This window comes from Anabas testudineus, chromosome 8, assembly GCF_900324465.2.
Source record: "Anabas testudineus chromosome 8, fAnaTes1.2, whole genome shotgun sequence".
NCBI lineage: Eukaryota > Metazoa > Chordata > Actinopteri > Anabantiformes > Anabantidae > Anabas > Anabas testudineus.
Window position 1 is genome coordinate 19814976 of NC_046617.1, and position 23292 is coordinate 19838267.

Sequence of the window (23292 nt, forward strand, 5' to 3'; positions counted from 1 at the left end):
TGCAAACGTGTTCTGGGTTATTTAACAGGCTGTTTATTAGGACAGGAGCACTGTGTTATTTATTGTTTCAACTTAGGAATATGAGTGGCAGTGGACAGAATGTATTGAATTTATATATCTATAAATGAACATAACTAAATACTATTTTTAATTTATTATTGCATGTTGGTCTCAACTTGGTTGATTTAGATTTGTTGATTTATTAAACATCTTATGAAGCTGTTTGAATTTAATAATCTTCATTGTCTAATTGTCAGTTTTAAGTAGTTTTGACATAAAAACTAGGAATTTTTAAATTAATTTTGATTTGATATGATCCTTTTTTAATATAATAAATATGATTAAATTGATGATTTGACAGTGTGTCTGTACAGCATTAGTAAAAACGATCTAGAATTTCATTGCTGTCTGTTTGTACATTATAAATTAGCTCAATAAAAGAGAGGAATACAAACACGCAGTAGTATGAGACCCACGTTACACACAGAGTTAATTGTGTTAATTAGACACAACCATCAGGGAACATCCTTCAACCCCCCACCTCTAGACACAGAGTGGGGCCACTTCAGCCTCTATGTAGACAGTCTCATGTGCAGTAATCCCACCGAGATCCTCTCAGCCGCTGGGTAATCTGGTGAGCAGACATCCCAGCAGAGAGGTCACGTATTCCCACAGCAACACCTGCACGCTGGGGTCAGACGGACAAACCGCGACCACCTGAGTGTTCACTTGGTGACACCTGCTGAGACATAGTGAACTGTTGCAACTACACGAAAACCAGTGAGCGCCGTCCTGGTGTTTTAGCTTTTTGTCTGAATCTGACCTTGTTGACCTTTACGTGCTACATTCTGCTGAGTCATATTTATTATATCTATATATTATATATAGATATAATATATAGATATTTACTTATAAAAGGCACAGAGCATCTTCACCTTTATTTGATTTCTCCTTAACACTGAGATTCACTGTTAATCAACCAATAGATCGTCGTAGCTGCAGAACAGTCCAAACTTCGTCTGGTTCATTCATTATATTGATATTAATTATAAGGAGTTGTAGAGAAACATTAATGTGAAACTTGTGGAGTTTATTAAGCACTTACAGAGGACTTAACACTTGTGAACCATCAATATACTATGGAAAACAAACATTACCCTAATTTTACAGTAGATCCCAAAACAGCACAGAAAACAACGTGTACAGGTGCAACAGTCCTATGGAATATTTTCACATGTATTGGTTAACAGTATCATACACCCCTCAGCACCAATGTCTGTAGCAAAAAGAAGTGTGGTACATCTTAAATTGCACATTTAAATTCTGTTGTAGGAGGAGCTGAACCGATAGTTTGAGTATGAAGGAGTATTTGCAGAATCAGTGGAGGCTGCAGGAAGCAGCAGGAGCCCAGTGTTGATGTCTCTCTTACAACGATCCATCGCCTGCTTGTACGTTATCTTCTCTTTACTGATGGGGTCAACCAGCTCTTTACTGTGGGAAGCCTCATCCCGCAGCTGTTGTGCTGCCGTGCTGTCAATTAGATTGGTGTCAAGGGCTTCTTGGACAGAGAGACGTCCTGCTTTATTGGGATTAACTAAACCACCAGTGAGATACTGAGCCTCCATGTACCTCTTGGCATTTTCTTGGGGAATGTACCCTTTCTGCGCTGCCTGTCCCACTGCAAGACGCTGTTTGGTCACAGGGTCCTCGACTCCAGTAAAGGCTTTCTGGGCATTTAGAAGTTTGTGCATGTGACTGGTGTCGATGAGGCCATGTTCAGCGGCCTTATGAACAGACAGTTTGTCCTTTCTGCTGAGATCAACAATGCCACCAGACGCTGCTTGGGCCTCCAGCAGCTTCAGAGCTGTGTCGACGTCAATCAGTTTGCGGGTAAGAGCACTTCTCACAGACATACGACTTTCAGTGGTAGTGTCGAAAATACCAGAGATTGGAAAATACTCATCACCTGCAGCAGGAGTGAGGTTGGTCAAGCTGCCACTTTGTTTAGTGTTGAGGTTGGTGTAGGAGGATCTCAGGGTGCTGGAGGTGGTTGAGAGGTTGGTCACACTGCCGCCATGTTGAGTGTTGAGGCTGGGGTAAGAGGACCTCAGGGAGGGTGGTGTGGCGTTCAGGGGAGAGCTTGAGAATGATTTAGTAGGTGACCTGGGCACTGTTATTGGGGGCATTAAAGGCTTTCTGGTTTCTCCTGCGACAAGAAGGGCAAACTCTGAAATGGACATTTTCCCTTCCTTGTAGCGGCTCACATCATACTGGGTCAGGCGGCCGTTCTTCAGAGCATCCTTGACCGCATACTGCTTCCCACTCTTCCGATCCTGCAGAATTGTTGTGTCCCCATCTGGACCTGTTGAAGTGATCTCCTCCCAGTCACACTCCAACTCTGACAGGTAAATATAATGGTTGCGATCAATAAGCCCCTGCAAGTAGGCGTCATAGGGAGACATGTCTTTACCAGTCTCTGGATCCAGGATGGTGATCTTTGTGGACAGATTTGTCTCTCTGGTGTGAGTTTCAGCCTGTTCCTCTTTCTTTATGCCATTCTGCAGCTCCATAATGAGAATCTCTCTTTGGTTTATTTTGTCTTTTTCATTCAGGATCTCCTTCTCCAGCCGTTGTACTTCAGAGGAGACCTTGACACTCCTTTGCCTCGCCATCTGGTTTCTTTCACTCATGAGTTTGGACTGCTGCTGGAAGGTAATGCTGATGTTGTGTCTCTGAGACTCTATGGTTTTGAGCTCTCTGAGGAGATCCTCCCTCTCTCTCTGCAAAGCATCTCTGCTACTGATGAGAGCGTTCTGCTCATTAGAGGTTGTAGATTTTGTTGTCTGCAGATGGACTATTTTGATGTTGATGTTCTGAACGGTATCTTCCTGGTCCCGCCTGAGATTTCTCTCCTGCGTTACCATCTCTCTTAGATGTTCCCTCTCAGCCTCCACTGCTGGATCTTTCTCCACACGAACAACTTCCCTGTAAACAACTTTCTCGATCGACTTCTCTTTTTGCAGAATTTCCAATTTGAGCTTCAAGTTGCGAATTTCTTTCACTAGACGAGTCATATTTGTGGCCTCAGTGTCCAGTTCAGTACGAATACCTTCAGTTAGCTTCTCCAGCTTTGGATCCCTCTCCACTTTTAGCACCTCCTCAATGACAATTTTTTCCTCAATGGGCGGTGGAGCATTTTCCAGTTCAAGGATTCGAGCTTTGATTTGCCTGAGTTCTGACTCGACTTGAATCTTTCTCTGACGATCATCCATCTGAGATAGGATCATTTCTTTCTCTTGAATCAGGGCTCTGAGCTGTCTGACCTCTAATTCAAGTTTCCTACGGGCTTTACTTTCTTCATCCAAGGTCTTGTTCAACTTGTCATGCTCCAGGATCTGCTTGGGGTTCTTCTGAAGGAGGACCACTTCTTGAATTACAACCTTCTCTTCAGGCTTCTGCCTTTCCAGAACAATGCATTGGTTCTGGAGGTCAAAGAGACACTCCTCCAAACTGCGACGCTGCTGAATCTCTTCTCTTACATTCCTCCGAAGTCTGTCAGCCTCTTTCTCAAGGAGAGGATCATTCTCATATTTGATAACTTCTTTATTCACTAGCTTTGTCTCCACTTTGGATTTTTCTTCTTTCAGCTCATCTCTTTCTTTACGTAGGCGGAGCAGCAACTCGAGGGTGGTATCATAGTTAAGCTGTAAACGGGAGACTTGGTTATTCAGCCTTTGCAACTCCCTGATAACCTCTGGGCTTTTCTCTTCTTTGATCACCTCCTGTGTCATTTCTTTGTACTCCACTTTGGGTTTCTGAGCACGAAGAGTAGTTAGAGTTGTTATCACTGTATTGATTTCTTTCTCCAGGTCCGTACGGTTTCGGGTACAGTCTTGCAGTTCTTTCTTCAGGCGTACCAGCTCCACTTCTGTCTCGGGATCAACTCTGAATATCTCATTGATGATCTCCTTGAGCTCAACTTTAGGCCGGAGCTTCTCCAATTCTTCATAACGTAGCTGATGTGTGGCCAAGTCCTTCATCAGGATAGCAGTCTCATCTTTCTCCTCTTCCATGGCCATTTGTAGTTTCCTAAACTCTTCAGTCATTTCTGGAGCTTGTTGGACTTGCTTCACCACCTTAGTGACTATTTTGGGTTGGATGGTGGGAATGACTCTTTCTAGTGTGTTTATCTGGCTCCTTGTACTAAAAATCACATCATTGAGGGATTTACACCGAGCCTCCTCCTCTGCGATATGGCCCTGGAATGTGAGAACAGCTTTCAGCATCTCTGGATCTTTTTCAAGTCTCACCACTTCCTTCTTAACAACCTTCTCCCTGATTTTTTGTTGCTGTTGAGACAGAACCGTGAGCTCAGTTTTCATTTGAACTGTCTCAGTGCCTCTTGTTTGGAGCTCCTGTTGTATTCTCAGTATCTCATCTCTAATCCTGGCTGCCTCTTTATCGAGCTGTGGATCTCTCTCGTATTCAGTCAGCACCTTGGTCACAAGTTTAGGTTCCACTCTGATCAACTCTGTTTCCACTTTAATAATCTTCTCATTGATAATTTCTATCTCTACATGGATTTTTGACCTCATCGATGCTTCATCCTGGATCCTATTTTTCAGTGACTGTAGTTCCGCCTCCAGTTTAGGGTCACGGTAGTACTGTACCACCTCCTTCTCCTCCAGCCTTTCCACTCCTCTCCTACTCTTCAAAGACACAAACCTCTTACGATAGGTTTCGAGATCTTTTTCAGCTTCTACACGTCTGGCAATCTCTTCACTTAATTCCTTTTTCAGATTATCGGTTGCCTCCAGGTCCTTCTGCTGACTCTGTAGCTGCAGCTGATGGCTGACGACTACCTGACTGACCTTCTCATCATTCTGCACAAGAATAAAAGAAAGAGGGAAAAAGACAAAATGTATTATTTTACTGCAACTAGAGTCTTGCTGATATCATTTTGATCTGATGATATCTTACCCTGGCCTTGATGCTCTTCGCCGTCTCTAACTGGTTGAGTAGCTGGTTGTTCTCCGCAGAGACCTCAGAGAAAAGATTCAGTAGATCTTTCTCCTGCAGCAGAAGGTAAAATGTTCCAAATTCACTGAAAAAGTAGTGAATTGTCTTCTTGACACCATGTATTTAGGTGATTGTATGTGAGTGTACCTTTCTCTGCACAGCCTGAGTCATAGTTTGACGTTTCTTTGAGATTAGTTCCTCATCATCTTCATCGTCATCATCATCATAGTTATTCAGAGTACCACGGTAGCTCTTGGATTTAAGCTCATACGCCTGAAAGGGAAGATTGTAAAATATCAAAACATTAGGTATTGTGGTTGAAGCAAAGTAACCAACACATAAACCTTCTGTAACTGAAGTATGTTTCGCTTCATCCCATGAAAAATCAGATAATCAGTGAAACTTTATTAGATCAAATCACGCTCTTCTCAGACAGGTGTAGAGTTTGTGTTGAATACTGCTACTACTGTCTGCATGTTGGTATTTAGAAACAGGATCTGTTTTATTGGACAAATTACATAATAACAGCATTAAGATCACTTTAATTTTGACTGTTTCATTGTGGACTGTGTTTACATGCACTTAAGTAACAAACTTTCTTAAGTAGCTAATTTCTCACTGTCACTTGAATTATCCTCCTGGTTCGATTAGAAAAAATCTGATTTCCCCAGGTAAAGAAGAATGCAGGTTTCTCTTCTACGTTAACACATAACTAGGTTTCCAATAGCTATTTAACAATTGTCATTTATCATTTGCATGATAAGAGGCTGCAGAGAGGAAAGATAGTTTAGATTCAAGGAGGTAGAAGTTAAATACATTGAAATTAAAACTATGTAAAAGTATCCTGCAAATGTCTAAATATGTCAGTATTCAATGATAATACTTCACCCATTCATGTGCAATATTGAGCATTCTGCAGCAGGTGTCCCCATTTTTTATTGTTTTAAATGTTTCAGAACAGTGACTCATCTCCAGCGGCTTCATGCTGACTCAGAGCTTCAAGCGTACATGGACACTGGAGCCTATTCTGCTTAGTGATCATCATAAATAAGAAGAATCACACACTCTGGACTCACGTTTAAGATGCTTTGCAGATCTTGGGAAAAACCTTTGACTCTGTCTAAATCCTGTGATTTCTTCTTGATGTCTTCCATCACTTTCTAAACAAGAGACACATTCGATAAGAAAAAGCAGTTTTAGTCACTGTTGTCGGATTTGGTTTGTTCAAGCGATGTGGAGATCAGAAATGTTTCTCTCACCTTCTGGGAGTTCTGCTTTGCTGTTATTTGTGCCACATCATCAGTAGGTTTAATTGCATTATTTGGCAAATTGACCAAGAAGAAATCCATTGACTGAACAGCATTCTGAAAATCTTGGTTTTTATTGGTTGCTTCCTGTATGATATGAATCCTAAAGCAGAAAATCATACAAACCCTCAGTCAACAGGAAGTCAGAGGAGGAAACAGACTGTATAATGATGCTGAAACCACTGTCTTGTCCTCACCTGTCCTGAAGCTGACTATCCACGTTTGTGTAACGGTTCTTCAGATTTTTCACCGTGTTCTCTTGGCGGCGGATGTCAGGACAGTATTCACCGAAGCTGTGCTGCAGGGAGTTGCACGCCTGCTGGGTCAGGTCCAACTCGGTGCCTAATTTATTCAACTCGTCTTTCTTTGAAGCCAAGTTCTTACGCAAAGTCTGTTAGAAAGCAGAAAGAGAAATAATGTTTGAACTTTGAGGTCTCCCACGTTCTGTACCCTCATTCGGTTCTAGATGTTTTTTAGTTGCAGTACAACACCTGCAGCTGCTGGTTGCGACTCTGGAGGGCGTGAGGCTGGTTAGTGATGCTGCCATCTTTAGCCAGCTGCTCCTCAAACCCAGAGACGATGCCTTCGACCTTCTGGATCTGCTTCTCGAGGAACATGGAGGTTGTAGCTCTGGTTTAGAGGAGAGAAGTAAAAACACAAACAGAACCTGAGTATTAAGTTCTCCAAAGAAAAATGTACATATACAGTGGTTCGACTACAAATGTAATCAAATTACTTCTACTCTTACTTCTTATTATAAAGATCAAGAAGTGTGCTGATGTCGTTGATCTTGTTGTTGGCAGCGCTGAGTTTTAGAGGCAGCGTGGAGGCGGTGGGGCCCAGGGGTTTGTTGGCCAGAATAGGATCCATGTCTCTCTGGACCGAGGACTTCTCAGACTCCAGCTTCCTCACAGCCAGAGAAGATTTCTGGAAACGTAAAGATCATTCCTTCAATTGTTCTTGTTGTTTTACTTCACAATCTCAGAATAAAATTAGACTCATGAACAAAGTTCAGTTGATTTCAACGTCAGTTTAAACTTTTTATTTAGCAAAAATGTTGAAGATGTTACTGAAGCAAATTGTCGGTGTTCACCTCGTGCTCTCTCAACCTGTTTTCCAGGTCTTGTGCAGGGTTGCGGTTGTCCAGCGGGGCCCTCAGTCGGCTCAGGATTTCTTTTTCAAGCTTTTCCAGAGCCTTGTTGATCCTGTCGAGTTCGCTGGCGAGTTGTGCAGCTCTGGGATCTTCAGGAGCGCTTTGTACTACAACTGAGGAGGAACGACAGCAGTTAGACAGTTAGAGTCCAAACCGCTCCGTGATCAGTGGAAACTACAACAAGTTCTCCTGCTCACCGATCTTCTGCGGTCGCACCACCTCCACAGTGGGGTTCTTCAAAGACGCCATGAGTGCAGATCTCTGACTTTTCAGGCCTGTCAGCGTCTTGTCCAGACTGAACACACACACATGTGGAGGAATCATCAGTTGGAGTTTGGCTTTTTACAGCAAATAGTGTTGAGAATGACTTTGTACTGTGTACCTGTTCACTGTCTCCAGGGCCTCAGCGTCAGGTGGTGGGATCATGAAACATGCTCCAGGGAGGGTTTTCATCTTTCCGCTGCTGGTCTGAAGCTTCCAGTCTCTACTGTCTGAGTTGGACTTTAGGGTGAGCGTCTCACCGCGACTCACCGAGTCCTGAAACAACCAGAGAGGATCATAAAATACACAGACAGTCGTCGAACTTCTGAGATGTAAACGACTGAGTTCTTTCTGTACCTCTTCATCTATCCAGTCACACAGGGACACCACGGTGGTGGGTTTGCTGGGCTGGATTCGTCGCAGCTTCAGAGGCACCACGCTGCTGCTGAGCTCCCTGAGGGCGGCCAGACGCTGCTCATTCCTCCTCACTGCTGGTTCATCTCCCTGAAGGTACAAACACAACACAAGCAGGGTTAATACGCGCTGCAGCACAGACCAAACTAGGTAGAGCAGGTTTTCCCTCCTATATTAATGTGGTGTAAATCCTACACATTCAATAAAAGTGTCCACATTGAGACCATATTTCTGAGACGTGTGCTTCAGTCAGACCTTGACATTAAGAAAACCTGTCGTACCTCTAGTGCCAACAGGACCTCAGGGTTGCTCATTTTGGTCAAAGACTTTGGGTCCAGGATGGAACCGAGTCTCTCCAGAGAATCAGACAACGTCTCAGCATCGAGCTGGAACTGCATCAAACAGTCACTTCTTAGCAAACTGCAGTAATCATCTGGAAACCAGAAGAAACCGTGCTGTGGTTAGAGGTTCTTTACCTTCTTGTACTCCTCGATGTTGTCCAGGTGTGTTTCCTGTGCTAGACACAAGTTGAGGAAGGCTTGCCACTCGGCCTGCACAGTGTCTCTGTGGGCCTGAGGACAAAGACATCAGTCAATTCAGTTTTATTTGTAAAGCGCTAAATCCCACAAACAGAAGTAATCTCAAGGCCCTTTACAGTGTTTAAGACCTTACAAATATAACTGAAGATGCACCTTTATTGTTGAGCTGCCGGGATGATTCATTTCAACTAGACGATCTCCCTCCTGCTGAAGCTTGTTGACTTCACTCTCGTGGGCTAGAAGTCCGTTACTTTTGAATTTCTGTACATGAACAGAAATGTCAGACATAGAAAACACGACCCAGTATTTGAAATCTATAAAACCAGCAGCTTCGCAGCAGAGTCACAACATGACTCAGTATGTTGGGAAATTCACACATGCACTCTTCTAGCCGTTCACCTCATACTCCATGCGGACGCCTCGGGGGTCGACCATGCGGTCACTCCAGTCTCTCTGCAGGACCCTCTCCTGCTGGCCTGACAGATAGACCAGTTCCTTACTGCAGCTCTGCATGTATTCGTACAGAGACGCCAGGTGGCTGCGCCTGCGCTTGGAGCTCTCCTGCAAAAATAACATACAAGATATTCACACTGCAGACACACATGGACTCGTGTAATCCTTAGAGTCAACAGGTGAAGAGACAACTCACGAGGAGTTTAGCATATTTCTCTTTGAGCGCGGCGTCCTGCTCCTAAAAACAAAGAAGAAATGAAGAAACATGAACTCGATTTGTGGTGAGTGTCGTCCTGCAGCGTGCACACGCGTGTTGCTGTGTGGTTCTACCTGTGAGGGGGCAGCGCTGGACTGCAGCTGGGCGCTGTAGGCCTCGATCTCCTTGTGCAGAATGTTGTGTACTGCAATCTGCTTCTCTGTATCAGACAGGTTGGGGCCGTACGGCTCTGACTTTAACTGTTTCTGTTAAAGGACACAGGAGAAAACTGGTCAGCGTGAGACTTCATCACTACATTCAGCTGCTGAAACAAGTGTTTTTTTGTGGCTGGCGTTTTGTGAACTGACCAGTTTTTCATCCAGCACAGGACCCCAGTCGATCTTCTGTGTCAGGTCCACACTTTGCACCTTGTCGTACAGTTCCCTGTAGGCAGCACAGTCCTTCACCCAGCGGTCGTGCAGATTTTTCACACTGAAAACAGGAGACGCGGGTGGAGATCAGTAAAAGGGAATGTGTAAGTGACAGTTTGTGGCAAGCGTGTGTGGATGGTATGTGATGTAGTTAGGGTGTGTTTGTTGGCAGACGTGCTGATGTTTGTGTGTGTTTTAGTTCCACTGTGACGCTCCACAACAAACTCACTCCTTCTCGATGTCGCCAGCCTGCGGGTGCTGCAGCTTCTTGGCCTTGTCCACATCCATGAACAGTTCCTTCAGCAGGACCTCGGCCTGAGCCAGTCTGTCCCCGTTCTCCTTCTGGTGCATCCACGGCTGTTTGTTCACTTCTCGCTCTGAGTCCTGCATGAGGGACAGAGTTAAAACCTATAACAGTGTGTTTGTGTGTAGTGTTAGTGTTTATTCACACTGAATGACCGTGTTGCTGCAAAGTATCTACTGTGTCCGTGTGAGTTTGCTAAAATCATTGGCTCTAAAATAAACTCGTTTCTGGCTCAGACCTGATCAAGCAACTGCTTTCGAGTCTGATCAAGTCTTGTCAAGTCCTAATGTTTTTCGCCTGAATCGTCCCACTCTATCAAGTTTAGTCAGTTCATTTAAAGATGTTGACAAAAGGTGAAAAAATGAGGTTGATTCATTTTGTTAGAACAAATAAAAACACAAGTAAAAGACTAAAGGCACAGAAACTCTGGATAAACACATGAAAAACGCACCACGATCAGCTGCTTCTCTGTTTGCAGGATGTTCTTCTCCACTTGATCTGCATTTTTCTGCATGCGAGCGATCAGCACGGCCAGATCACTGACCTGGGTCCTGGAGAACAACAGAAAGACGAGGACGTGTTGGAATTCTGTGCAGAAACCTGGTTCCTGAGATGCTGCTTTACACGATTTGAAGACTTCACTGGAATTAAATGATTTCAAATGTTTGTGCTCAGCTTTTTTGGATGATTTAATCTGAGCTGTTTAGAGAGAAATGAGACACACGATGATGAACATAAAACCCACCAAAAGGTCAGGGGTCAGGGGTTAATGGACACATGATGAACTCAAGGAGAAACAAAATGATCCCAAACTGAAAATAGACAAAATGACAAAAGAGAGTTTGACCAGAAAGAAACAGAAAATAAAACGACTAAAACCAACAACAACAGGACCGAGTGAAGTGAAGTGAAGTGAAGTGAAGTGAAGTGAAGTGAAGTAAAGTAAAGTGAAGTGAAGTAAAGTAAAGTAAAGTAAAGTAAAGTAAAGTAAGTAAGTAAGTAAGTGAAGTAAAGTAAAGTAAAGTAAAGTAAAGTAACTTAAAGTGAAGTGAAGTGAAGTGAAGTAAAGTAAAGTAAAGTAAAGTAAAGTAAAGTAACTTAAAGTGAAGTGAAGTGAAGTAAAGTAAAGTAAAGTGAAGTAAAGTAAAGTGAAGTGAAGTGAAGTAAAGTAAAGTAAAGTAAAGTAAAGTAACTTAAAGTGAAGTGAAGTGAAGTGAAGTAAAGTAAAGTAAAGTAAAGTAAAGTAAAGTAACTTAAAGTGAAGTGAAGTGAAGTAAAGTAAAGTAAAGTGAAGTAAAGTGAAGTGAAGTGAAGTGAAGTAAAGTAAAGTAAAGTGAAGTAAAGTAAAGTGAAGTAAAGTAAAGTAAAGTAAAGTAAAGTAAAGTAAAGTAAAGTGAAGTGAAGTGAAGTAAAGTAAAGTAAAGTAAAGTAAAGTAAAGTAAAGTAAAGTGAAGTGAAGTGAAGTAAAGTAAAGTAAAGTAAAGTAAAGTAAAGTAAAGTAAAAGAAGTAAAGTAAAGTGAAGTAAAGTAAAGTAAAGTAAAGTAAAGTAAAGTAAAGTAAACACACCCCCCCCAAATGAATGTGTTGGGACTTTCTGTTGGTTCCACTGATAGAAGGTAACTGAGTACATTTACAATAATCAATAATACAATAACCAGAATAGATTATTAGTCCAACATGAAGCCTAATGAAAACTAATGATTTACATAAGTCATCTTTTAATTAGATTTCTTTATAGAACAAAATCATCCACCCAGCAGACGTAGAGGTGGAGCGGACGACGAACCTGCAGTAGAACTAACTGTTGTTGTAGTTTAAAGTAGTTTATTAACTGAAGTGTGGAGAGTGCAGGAGGCCGATCATCAGCTGTTGGTGACGACTTCTTCTGATCTGACTCGAACAGAAACGATACTGTACAGTCACAGCTCTCCACCTCCTCCTCCACCTCCTCCTCCACCTTCTCCAGCTTCTCAAAGGTCATACTCTGCTGCTTTTTCCCTTTGAATCATTTTTCTAAATGTCATTTGTTTGGAACTGTTTTTTCTTGAGCTCCTGTCTCGACAAAACATTTATTATTATTATTATTATATTTATTATTATTATACTACAATACTACAGTACTAATACTGTATATTATAATACTACAGTATAATTGTGAATTGTCGTCTTTTACTCTGAGGTGAACACAAATCAGAAAAGCACAGCTGAAGCGTGGCAGAGTAGAGGTAGAAGAGTAGCTGCAGAGTACAGTATCTCCCTTTGATGGAATCAAAGTTCCTCCTGTAAATTACAGTCTGTACTTTCCAGTTCATTCTCAGTAATATTTTTACGCTGCACTTCTATGTATTCTTGTGTACTTCTACATAATTAAAGACCTGAACGCCTCCTTTACTACTCGTCGCTCCTTCACTCACACCGGTTCTTATCTCTGCTGTGTTCATTGCTCGGAGCTGCACGGCCCACGATCATAAATATCTTCCACTGTTAGAAACTCTGACTGACTCATTTCTACTAATGCTCAGGTGTCACTGTGGTGATTAAGACAAACAGAGCGACTCTGCCCTGCCACTCCCTCATCCCTTCCTGTCTTCTGTCACAGTCTGGAGCCTCTCGGTTTCAAGGCACACCCGACTGTGGAAGGATCGCTGATGTTCTGAGGGTGACGGGTTAGACAGAGAGGACATGAACACCTGAGTGGTCACTTTATGAGGAGCTGGTTTCAAACAAGCACTGCCGCCTCTGCAGAGCAGTGACAACAGGCTACATGCTGCTGTGTACTTTCCCAGTGGGATTAGAGCATGAAATGCTCTCTGCATCAGATTAATAGCTGGAGATGGATTTAGTGAGTCACACGCCCCTTGTGCAAAGATCCAAACCAACGTGGTTGAGTAAAGACGACATGTACAGTTGGCAACATGGTGGAGTTATCAGCAGAAACAGAAACATCCCTCACGCTTCAGGGACTTTTTAAGAATGAATGAGATTCAGACACTTCTCTTAAAACACACTGAATGTCAGTTTATTAGGAACAACAAGCTTTGAATTATACTACTACACTAGTACCTCTGTGTCTAATACAGTTCACATCAATGTTTCCACATGAAGGATGATCTGCTTTATCTCAGTGTTCCTAATAAACTGACCACAGACTCGAACAGTCAGAACCTGAGTCTCTATCCAGAGAAAACTAATAAATCTCTCTCTCATTCAAACATCAGAGGACACAAATGTCCACGTGCAGCATGAACTAGATTAAAAATAAAACAAAAGACATAAAACGGCAGCGTGACACAGACACACAGCTTCACACTCACTTGCTGAGCTTTACAGTGCTCTTCGACATCTTGGTTCAGGTCTGAGTCCGAGTGCGTCTCTTCACTTCTTCTCCACTTTCCTCTTGTCTCTTGTGTCGTCTCCCTCCCTCAGGTTAAGGAGAGTCCACCTGTGTGAGCTCCTCCCAGGCCGGCAGGTGTGTCAGCGCAGGAGCAGACCGGGTGGACCTGTTCCACAGTCGTGCTGCTTCACAGTCCTCACTCTTTTATTTAGTGGCAGCTCTTCCTTCAGGCGTTCATTCTAATAATTCCTCACTGGTCTGCTTCCTTAGAAATGTAGTTAAAAGAAAACGAGTCTCATTCCATCAAACTGATGATTTCTGAAGGGATATTTTTAGATTTAATTTAATTTGAAGTAGAAAAAAAATCACAATTTAACCAAATAATCAACACACGATCGGCCAGAATGAAAACAGAAATATATCCACATTTATTAAGAATCAAAAACCTGCTGTGTTCAGGTGTTTCCTGTGTGTTTTCATTTTTCTCTGAGATGAGTCTAGAACTTGTTTGTTCACGTGTGATTAACATAGTACAGACATGAGAACAGAGACCTCTCAGACGATTGGGCCCAGACCTCTGTCAGGGAGGAGACCGTGAACCCAACGATGACTCTAACAGAGCTGCAGAACTCCTGTGCAGAGACGGCAGAACAGGCTCAGCAACACTTCATCAATCAGGTCCTCCTGGACAGAAACCAGAGCCTGTTCAGAGTCTGTAAACACCTCCGAGAGCACGAGGACAAAGATTGTGATGACACAAAATTAAACTCTTAGGGCAGAAATCCAAACCCTACGTCATCAGGTGCTGCTCATCACCTGTTAGTGAAGCATGGTGGTGGCAGCGTCATGCTCTGGATGATGCACAAAAACAGTTTGGGATGAATTAGCATCAACTTCTAAATAAATTAAACCACAACATTAAACAGCTCAGGTACCTTTACCCCCTTTTAATCTGCAGCTCATGTCTAGAAACGTCCAAAGCACAAAGAAAGGGGGGCACATTTTGAAAACAGCTACCAGGGTGTTGTACTAAATTTATATATTGTTTTCAGATGATGGCATTTCAGCTGATTTTAGGACCTGTGCAGTGAACTACGACAGCAAAACATGGTACAGAGACAAATGTACGTTAGTGCTTTCACTTCACTTCACTTCACTTCACTTCACTTCACTTCACTTCACTTTATTTACTTAAGTAGAAGATGGAAATAACAACACAGTTATTCAGCTGTTGGTTTAACCACAATAAGCCTCCTCAACTTGTAATGATAATAATTTACTTCACTGGATCTGACCCCTGATGGATCCTGGTCCATGGCCCCTTGTAACATCAAATAAAAAATGTTTAACACAGTTTTTCTACTCCCTCAGTGACGTGATCCCTGAACCTGATACAGTTTCTGCTCTGTTATCAGCTTCATCTTACTTCAAACGTTCCACTATATAGCACTTAGACATATATGATCATGGAGGAATGTAGCAGAACGAGCGGCTGGATCTCAGCATTAGCTCCCATTTAGACAAGAAAAGATGGTTCGATTTTTACATTTCACATCTTCTTAAACTGCAAAATGACAAAGAGAAGCGAGGATGGAACGACTTGTACAGGAATCTACTCTACTACACGTCAGAGAGAAGTATAGTACTTGTTACTCCACTACTTGTATGTAACTCTAGTTACTTTGCAGTTGCAGATTCCTTTAATATAATCAGCTGTCAGTAGATAAAGTGCATTAATAATTATCATCCACTAACATAAGATTGATCTTTTTCATAGAGTACTTTAGGTTTGAGTACTTCACGCACCACTCATCATAATAACAGTGTATTGTTAAGTATTTTTTTCTGCACCTGTTAAAATGACACCGACCTCAGGACAGAGCCGGAGTGTCTGAGTATCAGTAGGTATCCAACACACGCCCTGTGGAATTACCTTTGCTTCATAAGAGTAAAGGTCTCCTGTGAGGAATGCAGACCTGAGCTGCTGCCAAACAAGAAGCTGATAACAAAGATATAACACATGCACCGTGTGTGTGTGTGTGTGTGTGTGTGTGGGGGGGGGGTTTGTTGTGTTAGTGTAAAACACAAATATGAACTACTCACAGTAAAGTGGATGGTGGGAGCTGCTCTGCTGCTGGAGGGCAACAATGCAAAGATTTTACGGCTCAGTGGGAAGAAATCGGTTCAGCATGCTGCTCCGTCTCATGCCTGCAGCAGGTGTGTCTGACGCACACCCACAGCAAACCAACACCCACATACCTGCAGAGAGAGGGAGGGGTTAAAGAGCAGGGATGAACAGGTAAAAGGAGCCGAGGTCACACACAGACAGGAGAGAGAGCAGCGATGACTGAAGAAAGCCAGTCTCACCTGTCTTTCCCCTTTATCTCCAGTGTGTTTTAAAGTGACGATGATGATTGTTTTAAATGACGGGGTGAGATGTGAAAGGGTGAAGCTGCAGCTCCGTCTGATTTAAGAAGATCAGTACTTAGTGATGTTCAGCTCGTCATACGTTACAGCCAAAAACCCAACAAGAAGAACTGTTATCTTCAAGTGGTTTATTAAGACTCCCTCCCTGAGTGTATCCTAAAGAGACAGTTGTTCCCCTCGGGGGCTGGTAGAGACCAAACACAGAGCAAAAAACAGACAAACGATCAGTCTCAGCTTCATTAAGAAGAAACAACAGGACTCCAGATGAATCACTACTGCTGCTCGGCTGCTTTCACTCATTAACTGGACATCGGTGGAAGAAATGCTCAAATTTAAGTAGGAACACTCTTAGTATTATAAATCCTGCACTGGAAAAAAAAAATCCTCAGCATCAAGTAGAGGAGTAAGAGGATTTCAGAACGATAAATATGTTTGTATATTGGTTTTGGAGAAGACATGATGTCAAAGCACTGACAGCAAACTGTGTATGAAGATATGAAAATCTGCAGTATCTGGATAGAAATCACAACAGAATTGTCATGAAGTACAAGTATGACGTAAAGTACATTTGCATTTGTACAGTAGCTGAGTAACTGAGTGTACTTTTCTAGAACGTTTGCTGAGCGTCTGTGTCCACAGCTGTGATAGATTTAATTTCTAATTAAAGCAAATAAACTGGGACAAGTTCAGAAACTGGTTAATGTTTAAAAGGAAAGTTCAGGCGAGGGTCATGTACCCATCATAACGTGAGCACAGTGTGAGTCTCCAAATCAAACTAACACGACCACAGCTGCAGCTGCACGTCTCTGCACACAGCATGAATCTCCTCAGCCTCAGCCCGGCCCAGAAGTTTAAACTCCACGTTGTGCAACTCCTGCAAGATAAGCTGATAAAAATGTACATAAACCTTCACTGAGTGTTTCGCTCTGGTTCTTCTAGTAGATTTAGTCGAGGTCAACGTGTTGAGGTGTAGATGCTGCTGTCAGCAGCTGGGTGTGTCGACCAGTGTTCAGACTAAAAAGAAGAAAGCTCAGTGCTGTTGACACACACACACACACACACAGCTTTCCTCACATACTTGCAGGTCATGCATCTGTAAATATTTAGAAAGTCATTGAAATCAGCCGCGCCCACATCACGTGTTCCCCAGGAACTCTAATCAGAGCTGCTGCTGACCTGTGACCGGGTTCAGTGTTTGGTTTTACACACGAGGTCGAGCAACAGTTCTGCAGCACGTGGGGCGACCGGGCCCAGATCCTCTGAAGCCGCTTCACCCAAACTCACAGACAGAAAGGGTTAGAGGTTAGAGGTCAGAGAGAAGCGAACGCAGTCAGATGGTCTCAGCTCTTTAACCAGAAGCTTTAAAGACATTTGAATCTTGAACCATCTTCATACAAAATCAAGTCATAACTTTAAATATTTATAACAAAACAAGAAGTTGGGATGTTGTTAAAATACAGAATAGAATTCAACGATGGTTTAACTCTGAAGTTAAACTAATTAATTAATTAAATGATTTATTTGTGCATCAAGTGTCTGCAGCTCTGCTCACTCTTTCACCCATTTAGAGGCTAAAGTGTCATCACTTCGACGTCTGAAGTGAAGCTTCCAGCTACATCCTCAGTTTTCCTTACACCATCTTCAGTCAGCAGGTGGAGACACGGTTTGTCTGATGTCATCAAACCTCTGCAGAACCTCATCCTAGTCACTGAACAAAGTGTTTTTGGAGGAACTGTGTTATGAGATCAGTGTCATGACACCATATCACATTTTCATTAGCAGGTGATCAAGGAAAACTGTTACCAACCCTCCAGGCTGAGTAATGTAATGACCAAGTGTGACTGAAGTGTGCACTCATCACTTAACAGCAGCTACAGGAACAAATTAGATTTACAAGGCCGGACAGAGATCAGTCAATGAAGTGAAGAATTATAGAAGTACAAGTGCTCTGCAGTGAGTATTTGTACAAGTTGGACAGGAAACCGACTCAGACTGATTTGTACATTTGGGAATTATGAAACCTGCTGGACAGGAGGAGCTGGTGCAAGAGTAGAAATCCATATTCACCAAAGTAAACTCATGTTTAAAAAAAATAAATAAATAAGAGTCCAAGTGTTGGTTTTTGTTTTGTTTATTTGAAAGACCATGCAGTGCACTTCCAAGATAGGAGCTTATCACTTTCAATGATACACATGAAAAAATCCCAGTACATCTGTAATTACCTAGTACAAAACATAACTAAACATAACCGAGGAATGTAACAAATTAAATAGTAATAGGAAAACGAGTGAGCAATGCCACTAGTGCTGCACTGCAGATCTTAAAAGACTTGATAGAGGCTGAAGTTGTTGTGACCCTGTTGTAAATACAAAAACTCTGGATTAAGTATCGAATTTAGAACAAGACAAAAAAGCAATAATTTACTTTTTCAAGTGTGTGTTTACTGAGAGAACTGAGGAGGCATGGGGTAGGGCACCAGCGGTGGGGGGTGCTGCTGTGGAGCCTGTGCCTGGGGGAAGGGGAAAGGGGGGTGGGCCGCACCGTTCTGTGGGGCACCCTTACCAGGAGCAAACTGCTGGGCCTGGAAGTTGTTCTGACCTCCGAAGGCTCCAGCTTGGTTGTTAAAGTTGGACTGTCCGTTACCGTTGTAGCTGCCGCCAGTGAAACCGTTGCTGTTGCCGTTACTGCCCCCATAGCCTCCGTTCTGTGCGTTTGTGCCAAAGGCTTTATTTGGTCCGTTGTCATACCCTCTACCGTTATCCCGGTCTCTAAAACTGCCAAAATCACGCCTTCCTGAGGAATACCTATCCCGACGGTCGTCTCTGTAGTCACCACCTCGCCCTCCCCTTGAACGACCTGCAACGGAAACATTTTTAAGACAACAGTTGTGGGTGTAATGATTTAAAAAGAAAAACCAAATGTGTTTGAGACACCATTATGTGTAAAAGCCCATCCACAGCAGAGCAGGAAAAAAAAAAAAAAAAAAAAAAAAAAAAAGGAACGCTGCAGTACACAGCACAATGTGTGTGTCTCACCAATTAGATTTACCTCCTCTGTCTTCTGCCATCTGGAGGAGCTTGGGGTTGATGGCCTGGTTGGCCTCTCGCAGCACAGAGATGAGATCGCTGGCCTGCCTCATGTTGTTGGGAGTGAAGAACGTATAAGCCGTGCCTGTCTTTTGGCTACGGGCTGTTCTGCCAATGCGGTGGATATAGTCCTCTGAGTTGTTGGGGTAGTCAAAGTTGATGACAAATTTCACGTCTTCAACATCTGTGAGATTGCGTTGCAGTGTGGCAAAAAGGGAAAAGCAGGACAGCACACGATGACGTGCGCCGGTGCCACCACAACAACCAGATCAAAAACAAAGAGGCCAAGTTAGTACTGTCATGAGGTAGGGATGGCTGGTAAAGCCCCCCCAAGACTACAAGAAACTGCATTAAACATACTGACATGTTAACTCCACGGGGAGACTACGGTGGGAAGAGAGAAACGATGCACACTCCATTAACTTCAATCCACTGGGATACACTTAAAACCCTCCCTGCCCTCAAAGAACAGATCAAAGCTCTTACCAGTTTTTGGAGTATGCATTCACTAGTCCATTCCCATTGCAGCACACGCCCCTCATACTGTCAAGTGACCCTGTCTATACAGTAGGGCTGCTAAGCACACTACTGCCTCCTAGTGTCTGAACCCATGTCCCTTTGTCACATATGAGATGGTTGCTATAAGCTAACACTGCAGTGTCTCTTGCCAAGAAACTGTAGATCTGAACCAATTGGCAGGATGCATACAAACAGTGCATCCCCACTCTCGGCATGGCAAGATCATTTCCAGACCCAGTGTTCCCTTGATAATGTCTCTCGTTGGCAGGTCTCGACATGACTTTGAAACGCAGGCGAGGGAGGAGTGTGAGCTTGGATTTGTCCAAGTGTGTCCAACTAGCATGTCCCACTGTCACCAAAAGCGCCAGTAGCCATGTCATAACAGAGGTGAAGGTATGATCGATCTGACAGACTGCTCTCCCAACAGAAGTTTAGGAAACTGCAACATTAACGCCACCCATGCTTTACAACGAGTCTGCACAACAGAAAGCACCGTCCATATGACTCAAATAGCTTGCAATGCAGTGCCCAAACATACATGCAAGACAATAGGAGACAGTGTAGCTGGGCTTTGAGCTGGGACAGTTACAGAGCCTGGGTGTGTGAAGCAGTCCAAACCATTGCCAGAGAACAGGCGGGCATATGGGGGAGGAACTGTGGCCAGCCCTCAACTCGCCCCCCTTTTTAGGCAGGCCAGTGCGTTATATGCTGTACTTGGGCCTGGTCACCTCTGAATATCTGCACGACTGGGAGACCGTGCCTCGCCAGTCAGGACACCTCCAAGAGTCCTCCTTCCCCCTCTGGAGACCTGGGCTTGTCATGCCAAGGCCCTGCCACACAGACTGCTCCTTCAGGTCAGGGGAGAAACTCAGAAAGAAGCAAAAGAGTTAAAGAAAGCAAATCCACTTTCTTTTTTAAATGCATTAGAGTTGTTGACAGCTCAGGGAGGATACTGACCTAGACCCCTGGAGGCAACATCAGTAGCAATGAGAATAGGAGCCTTTCCAAATTTGAATTCTGTAAAATAAAGTCAGAAAATATGTTCAGAAACTTTTAAAAGCTGCACGGCAAATATTAGCTAGTCACACGTCATACTGTAATCTTACCATTCAGAACCCAGTCTCGCTCCTGCTGGCTTTTATCTCCATGGATTCCCATGGCTGGCCACCTGACAAAATTGAAGTTTCAATGTTAATCCAATCCAAGAACCTAAACTATGACAGTGCTGCAATTCAGCATTTATAAATTAACACTTACCCATCTCTTCTCATCCTCCTGGTGAGGTCATCACATCTCCTCTTTGTCTCTACAAAGATAATGGTCTTGTTCTCCTTCTCACTCATGATTTCTTCAAGCAGACGGATTAGTCTGAAACAAATGAGTCAATTAGAAGTAGTTTAAACAGCATGGCGTCAATCTTCTAGCAGCCATGGAGGTGTCACTTACTTATTCTCCTTCTCTCCGTCGTTACAGACATCCACGATCTGCAGGATGTTGTGGTTGGCACTGAGCTGCAGAGCTCCAATATTGATCTGAACATACTCCTTCAAGAAGTCCTCTGCCAGCTGACGAACTTCTTTAGGCCAAGTGGCACTCCACATCAGAGTCTGACGGTCAGGCTGCGAAATAGCACAACAATTAGCTGCAGTCCTATAGCGCAATACAGCATGAAGACCTTCAGCTTCTTCGAATGTGCATCAAAGGTGCTTACTCTGATCTGGTCGACAATTTTCCGAATTTGTGGCTCAAAGCCCATGTCCAGCATTCTGTCTGCTTCATCCAGCACAAGATAAGTGCAGCGACGGAGGTTTGTCTTTCCAGCTTCAAGGAAGTCAATGAGCCTTCCTGGGGTAGCGATACAGATCTCCACACCTGTAACAGAAGAGTTTGTGAGAACTAAACTGCAGAATGTTGAAAAACAAACATTCAAGAGTTAAACAGAGCAAGTTACAATACCTCTTTCAAGGTCTCGAATCTGTGGGCCCTTGGGGGCACCGCCGTAGATACAAGTGGACTTAAGGCGAGAAGCTCTGCCGTATTCTGCAGCCACTTGTTGCACCTGCTGAGCCAGCTCACGGGTAGGGGCCAGTACCAAGCACTGTCAAGAGGGGAAATACAGTATTTTCAGTGAGTGATAACAAATTAAAGGCAGTTCTATCACTCCAAAAGTTACTGTATATGATAATACTAAAAAAACTGCCTGTAAAAATGTAGGTGAAATTTAACAGTAACTCACAATTGGACCATCTCCACGTTCCAGGAAAGGCTGATGGTTGATGTGGACGATGGCAGGCAGCAGATACTGTCAAGCAAATACACAACAGTCACTTACACCAGCGCACAACAGAGTGTTTGTTAATGTCATGACTCAATGACAGAAAACTTACTGAAAGGGTTTTGCCAGAGCCAGTCTGAGCAATGCCAACCATATCCTGGCCACTAAGAGCCAGAGGCCAGCCCTGAGCCTGGATGGGTGTTGGTTCAGTCCAGTTCTGTTTGTTGATCACATCCATCACATAAGCTGTAGAACAGAGCAACAGTTACAAAGATACTTGAAACTCCTATTGACATGAATTCAGTGGATTTGAACTTACATGGAAAGCTGGCTTCGTGGAACTTGGTAATGGGGTTTGGGCACTCTCTCCCCTTCACTGTAATTGTCCTCGTTCTCCTGAATTGTTCAACTTCTTGCTGCAAGACAAAAAACAATACAAGATTCAGTGGTGATTGCAGCAACAGCAACACGTGCAGGAGCAGCACATGTGCTAGTGTTGCATAACATCCATGGACACGCTGACTACTTCACATACCGGAGACCTCCGGGCAACGTCGGGATGCTGCTGATAGAAGTTTTTCTCAAACTTGGGGAGCTCATCCAGGTTCCAGTGTTTCTTCCGCAGCCGATCGCCGGGGTTGCCGAACTTTCCTCCACCTCCCCCACCACCACCACGGTTTCCACCAAAGCGAGGAGGACCTCCGCCATAGCTGAGAATAAATAAGGTTTACAGTCAGATCGAGCGTCATTTACTGCGACATCAGGAGGAAAAAAATCTGTAACGCCTCACTATACAGCTGCCATATACTTTCCAGCCAGCAGAGGAACAATGGAAAATCAGCCGGCATTTTGTGTCCGCATTCAGCTGCCACATGGCGAAAAGCCGACTAGCCAGCGGTGTTAGCATCCGGACTGCGCCGGGGCAGTCAGACAAACTTCATATCACAGACAGGCTTTGTCGTATCCAACAGTAAAATGACTATTGTATTCAGTTATCATTAGAGTTAAACAGGTTTCCAGTGGCGGTGAAACACAGCTAGCTAACGAGCTAACGGGACGAGGAAGCTAACGAGAGCCGCTGTGCCGGGACACGAGGCCCGTCGAGGCCTTGAGCCGAAGACAACGGGCTCGGTTCACCGGCCGGGGCCTTCTGTGGTTATAATAAACCCAACCAGCCACTCGCTCGTTTAATTAAAACACCACCCGTTAACACCAAACCGCTAAAATGGGATTTTCCAGAACATGTAACGGAAAAATTCGGACAATCGTTTCGTTCTGTCGGCGGAGAACGTCGGCGGCCATTTTTACAGCTCACACGACAGAAGAAACACCAGAACATGACAAATATACTTACCCTCTGTCTCTATCTCTGTCCCTGTCTCTGCCGCGATCTCTGTCTCTGTCGGAATATCCAGGCATATTGTAAATTAAACGTATAAATAAAAAGATAAATAGTCTGAACTGAACCTCGACCGCGACTAAAAGATCCGAGCAGCGGCTGCGCTGAAATGCCGGTAACGCAAAAACGAGGCCCGGCTTATATAGGAAGAGGAAGTCGCCCTTCCGATGTATT

At 43.7% G+C, this 23292-nt stretch overlaps 2 protein-coding genes across 3 annotated transcripts; both read right to left on the reverse strand.

The window, feature by feature from the left end:
* Positions 1-1069: 1069 nt before the first annotated feature.
* On the reverse strand, positions 1070-15605 carry evplb (envoplakin b). The gene is made up of 24 exons (XM_026357551.1): positions 15516-15605; positions 13965-14096; positions 13393-13677; positions 10529-10628; positions 10003-10157; positions 9711-9834; positions 9477-9608; positions 9343-9384; positions 9093-9254; positions 8847-8954; positions 8631-8726; positions 8436-8546; positions 8098-8244; positions 7862-8016; positions 7677-7774; positions 7420-7592; positions 7075-7253; positions 6818-6956; positions 6524-6717; positions 6279-6429; positions 6096-6179; positions 5167-5292; positions 4981-5073; positions 1070-4883 (listed from the first exon to the last, which is right to left on the reverse strand). The coding sequence occupies exons 3-24, from the start codon at positions 13419-13421 to the stop codon at positions 1317-1319; spliced, it is 6165 nt and encodes a 2054-aa protein (XP_026213336.1). The 5' UTR covers positions 13422-13677; positions 13965-14096; positions 15516-15605; the 3' UTR covers positions 1070-1316.
* Positions 15606-17954: 2349 nt separating this feature from the next.
* LOC113160382 (probable ATP-dependent RNA helicase DDX5) lies at positions 17955-23243 on the reverse strand. 2 transcript variants are annotated; one of them, XM_026357608.1, is made up of 13 exons: positions 23074-23243; positions 22255-22429; positions 22039-22135; positions 21832-21965; positions 21681-21746; positions 21401-21542; positions 21156-21316; positions 20891-21063; positions 20702-20812; positions 20551-20612; positions 20402-20461; positions 18888-19109; positions 17955-18695 (listed from the first exon to the last, which is right to left on the reverse strand). In XM_026357608.1, the coding sequence occupies exons 1-13, from the start codon at positions 23136-23138 to the stop codon at positions 18280-18282; spliced, it is 1884 nt and encodes a 627-aa protein (XP_026213393.1). In that variant the 5' UTR covers positions 23139-23243; the 3' UTR covers positions 17955-18279. The 2 variants fall into 2 exon arrangements, with proteins under 2 accessions (XP_026213393.1, XP_026213400.1); XM_026357615.1 differs by having other exon boundaries at positions 18529-18695; positions 18875-19109.
* Between the last annotated feature and the right edge of the window lie 49 nt (positions 23244-23292).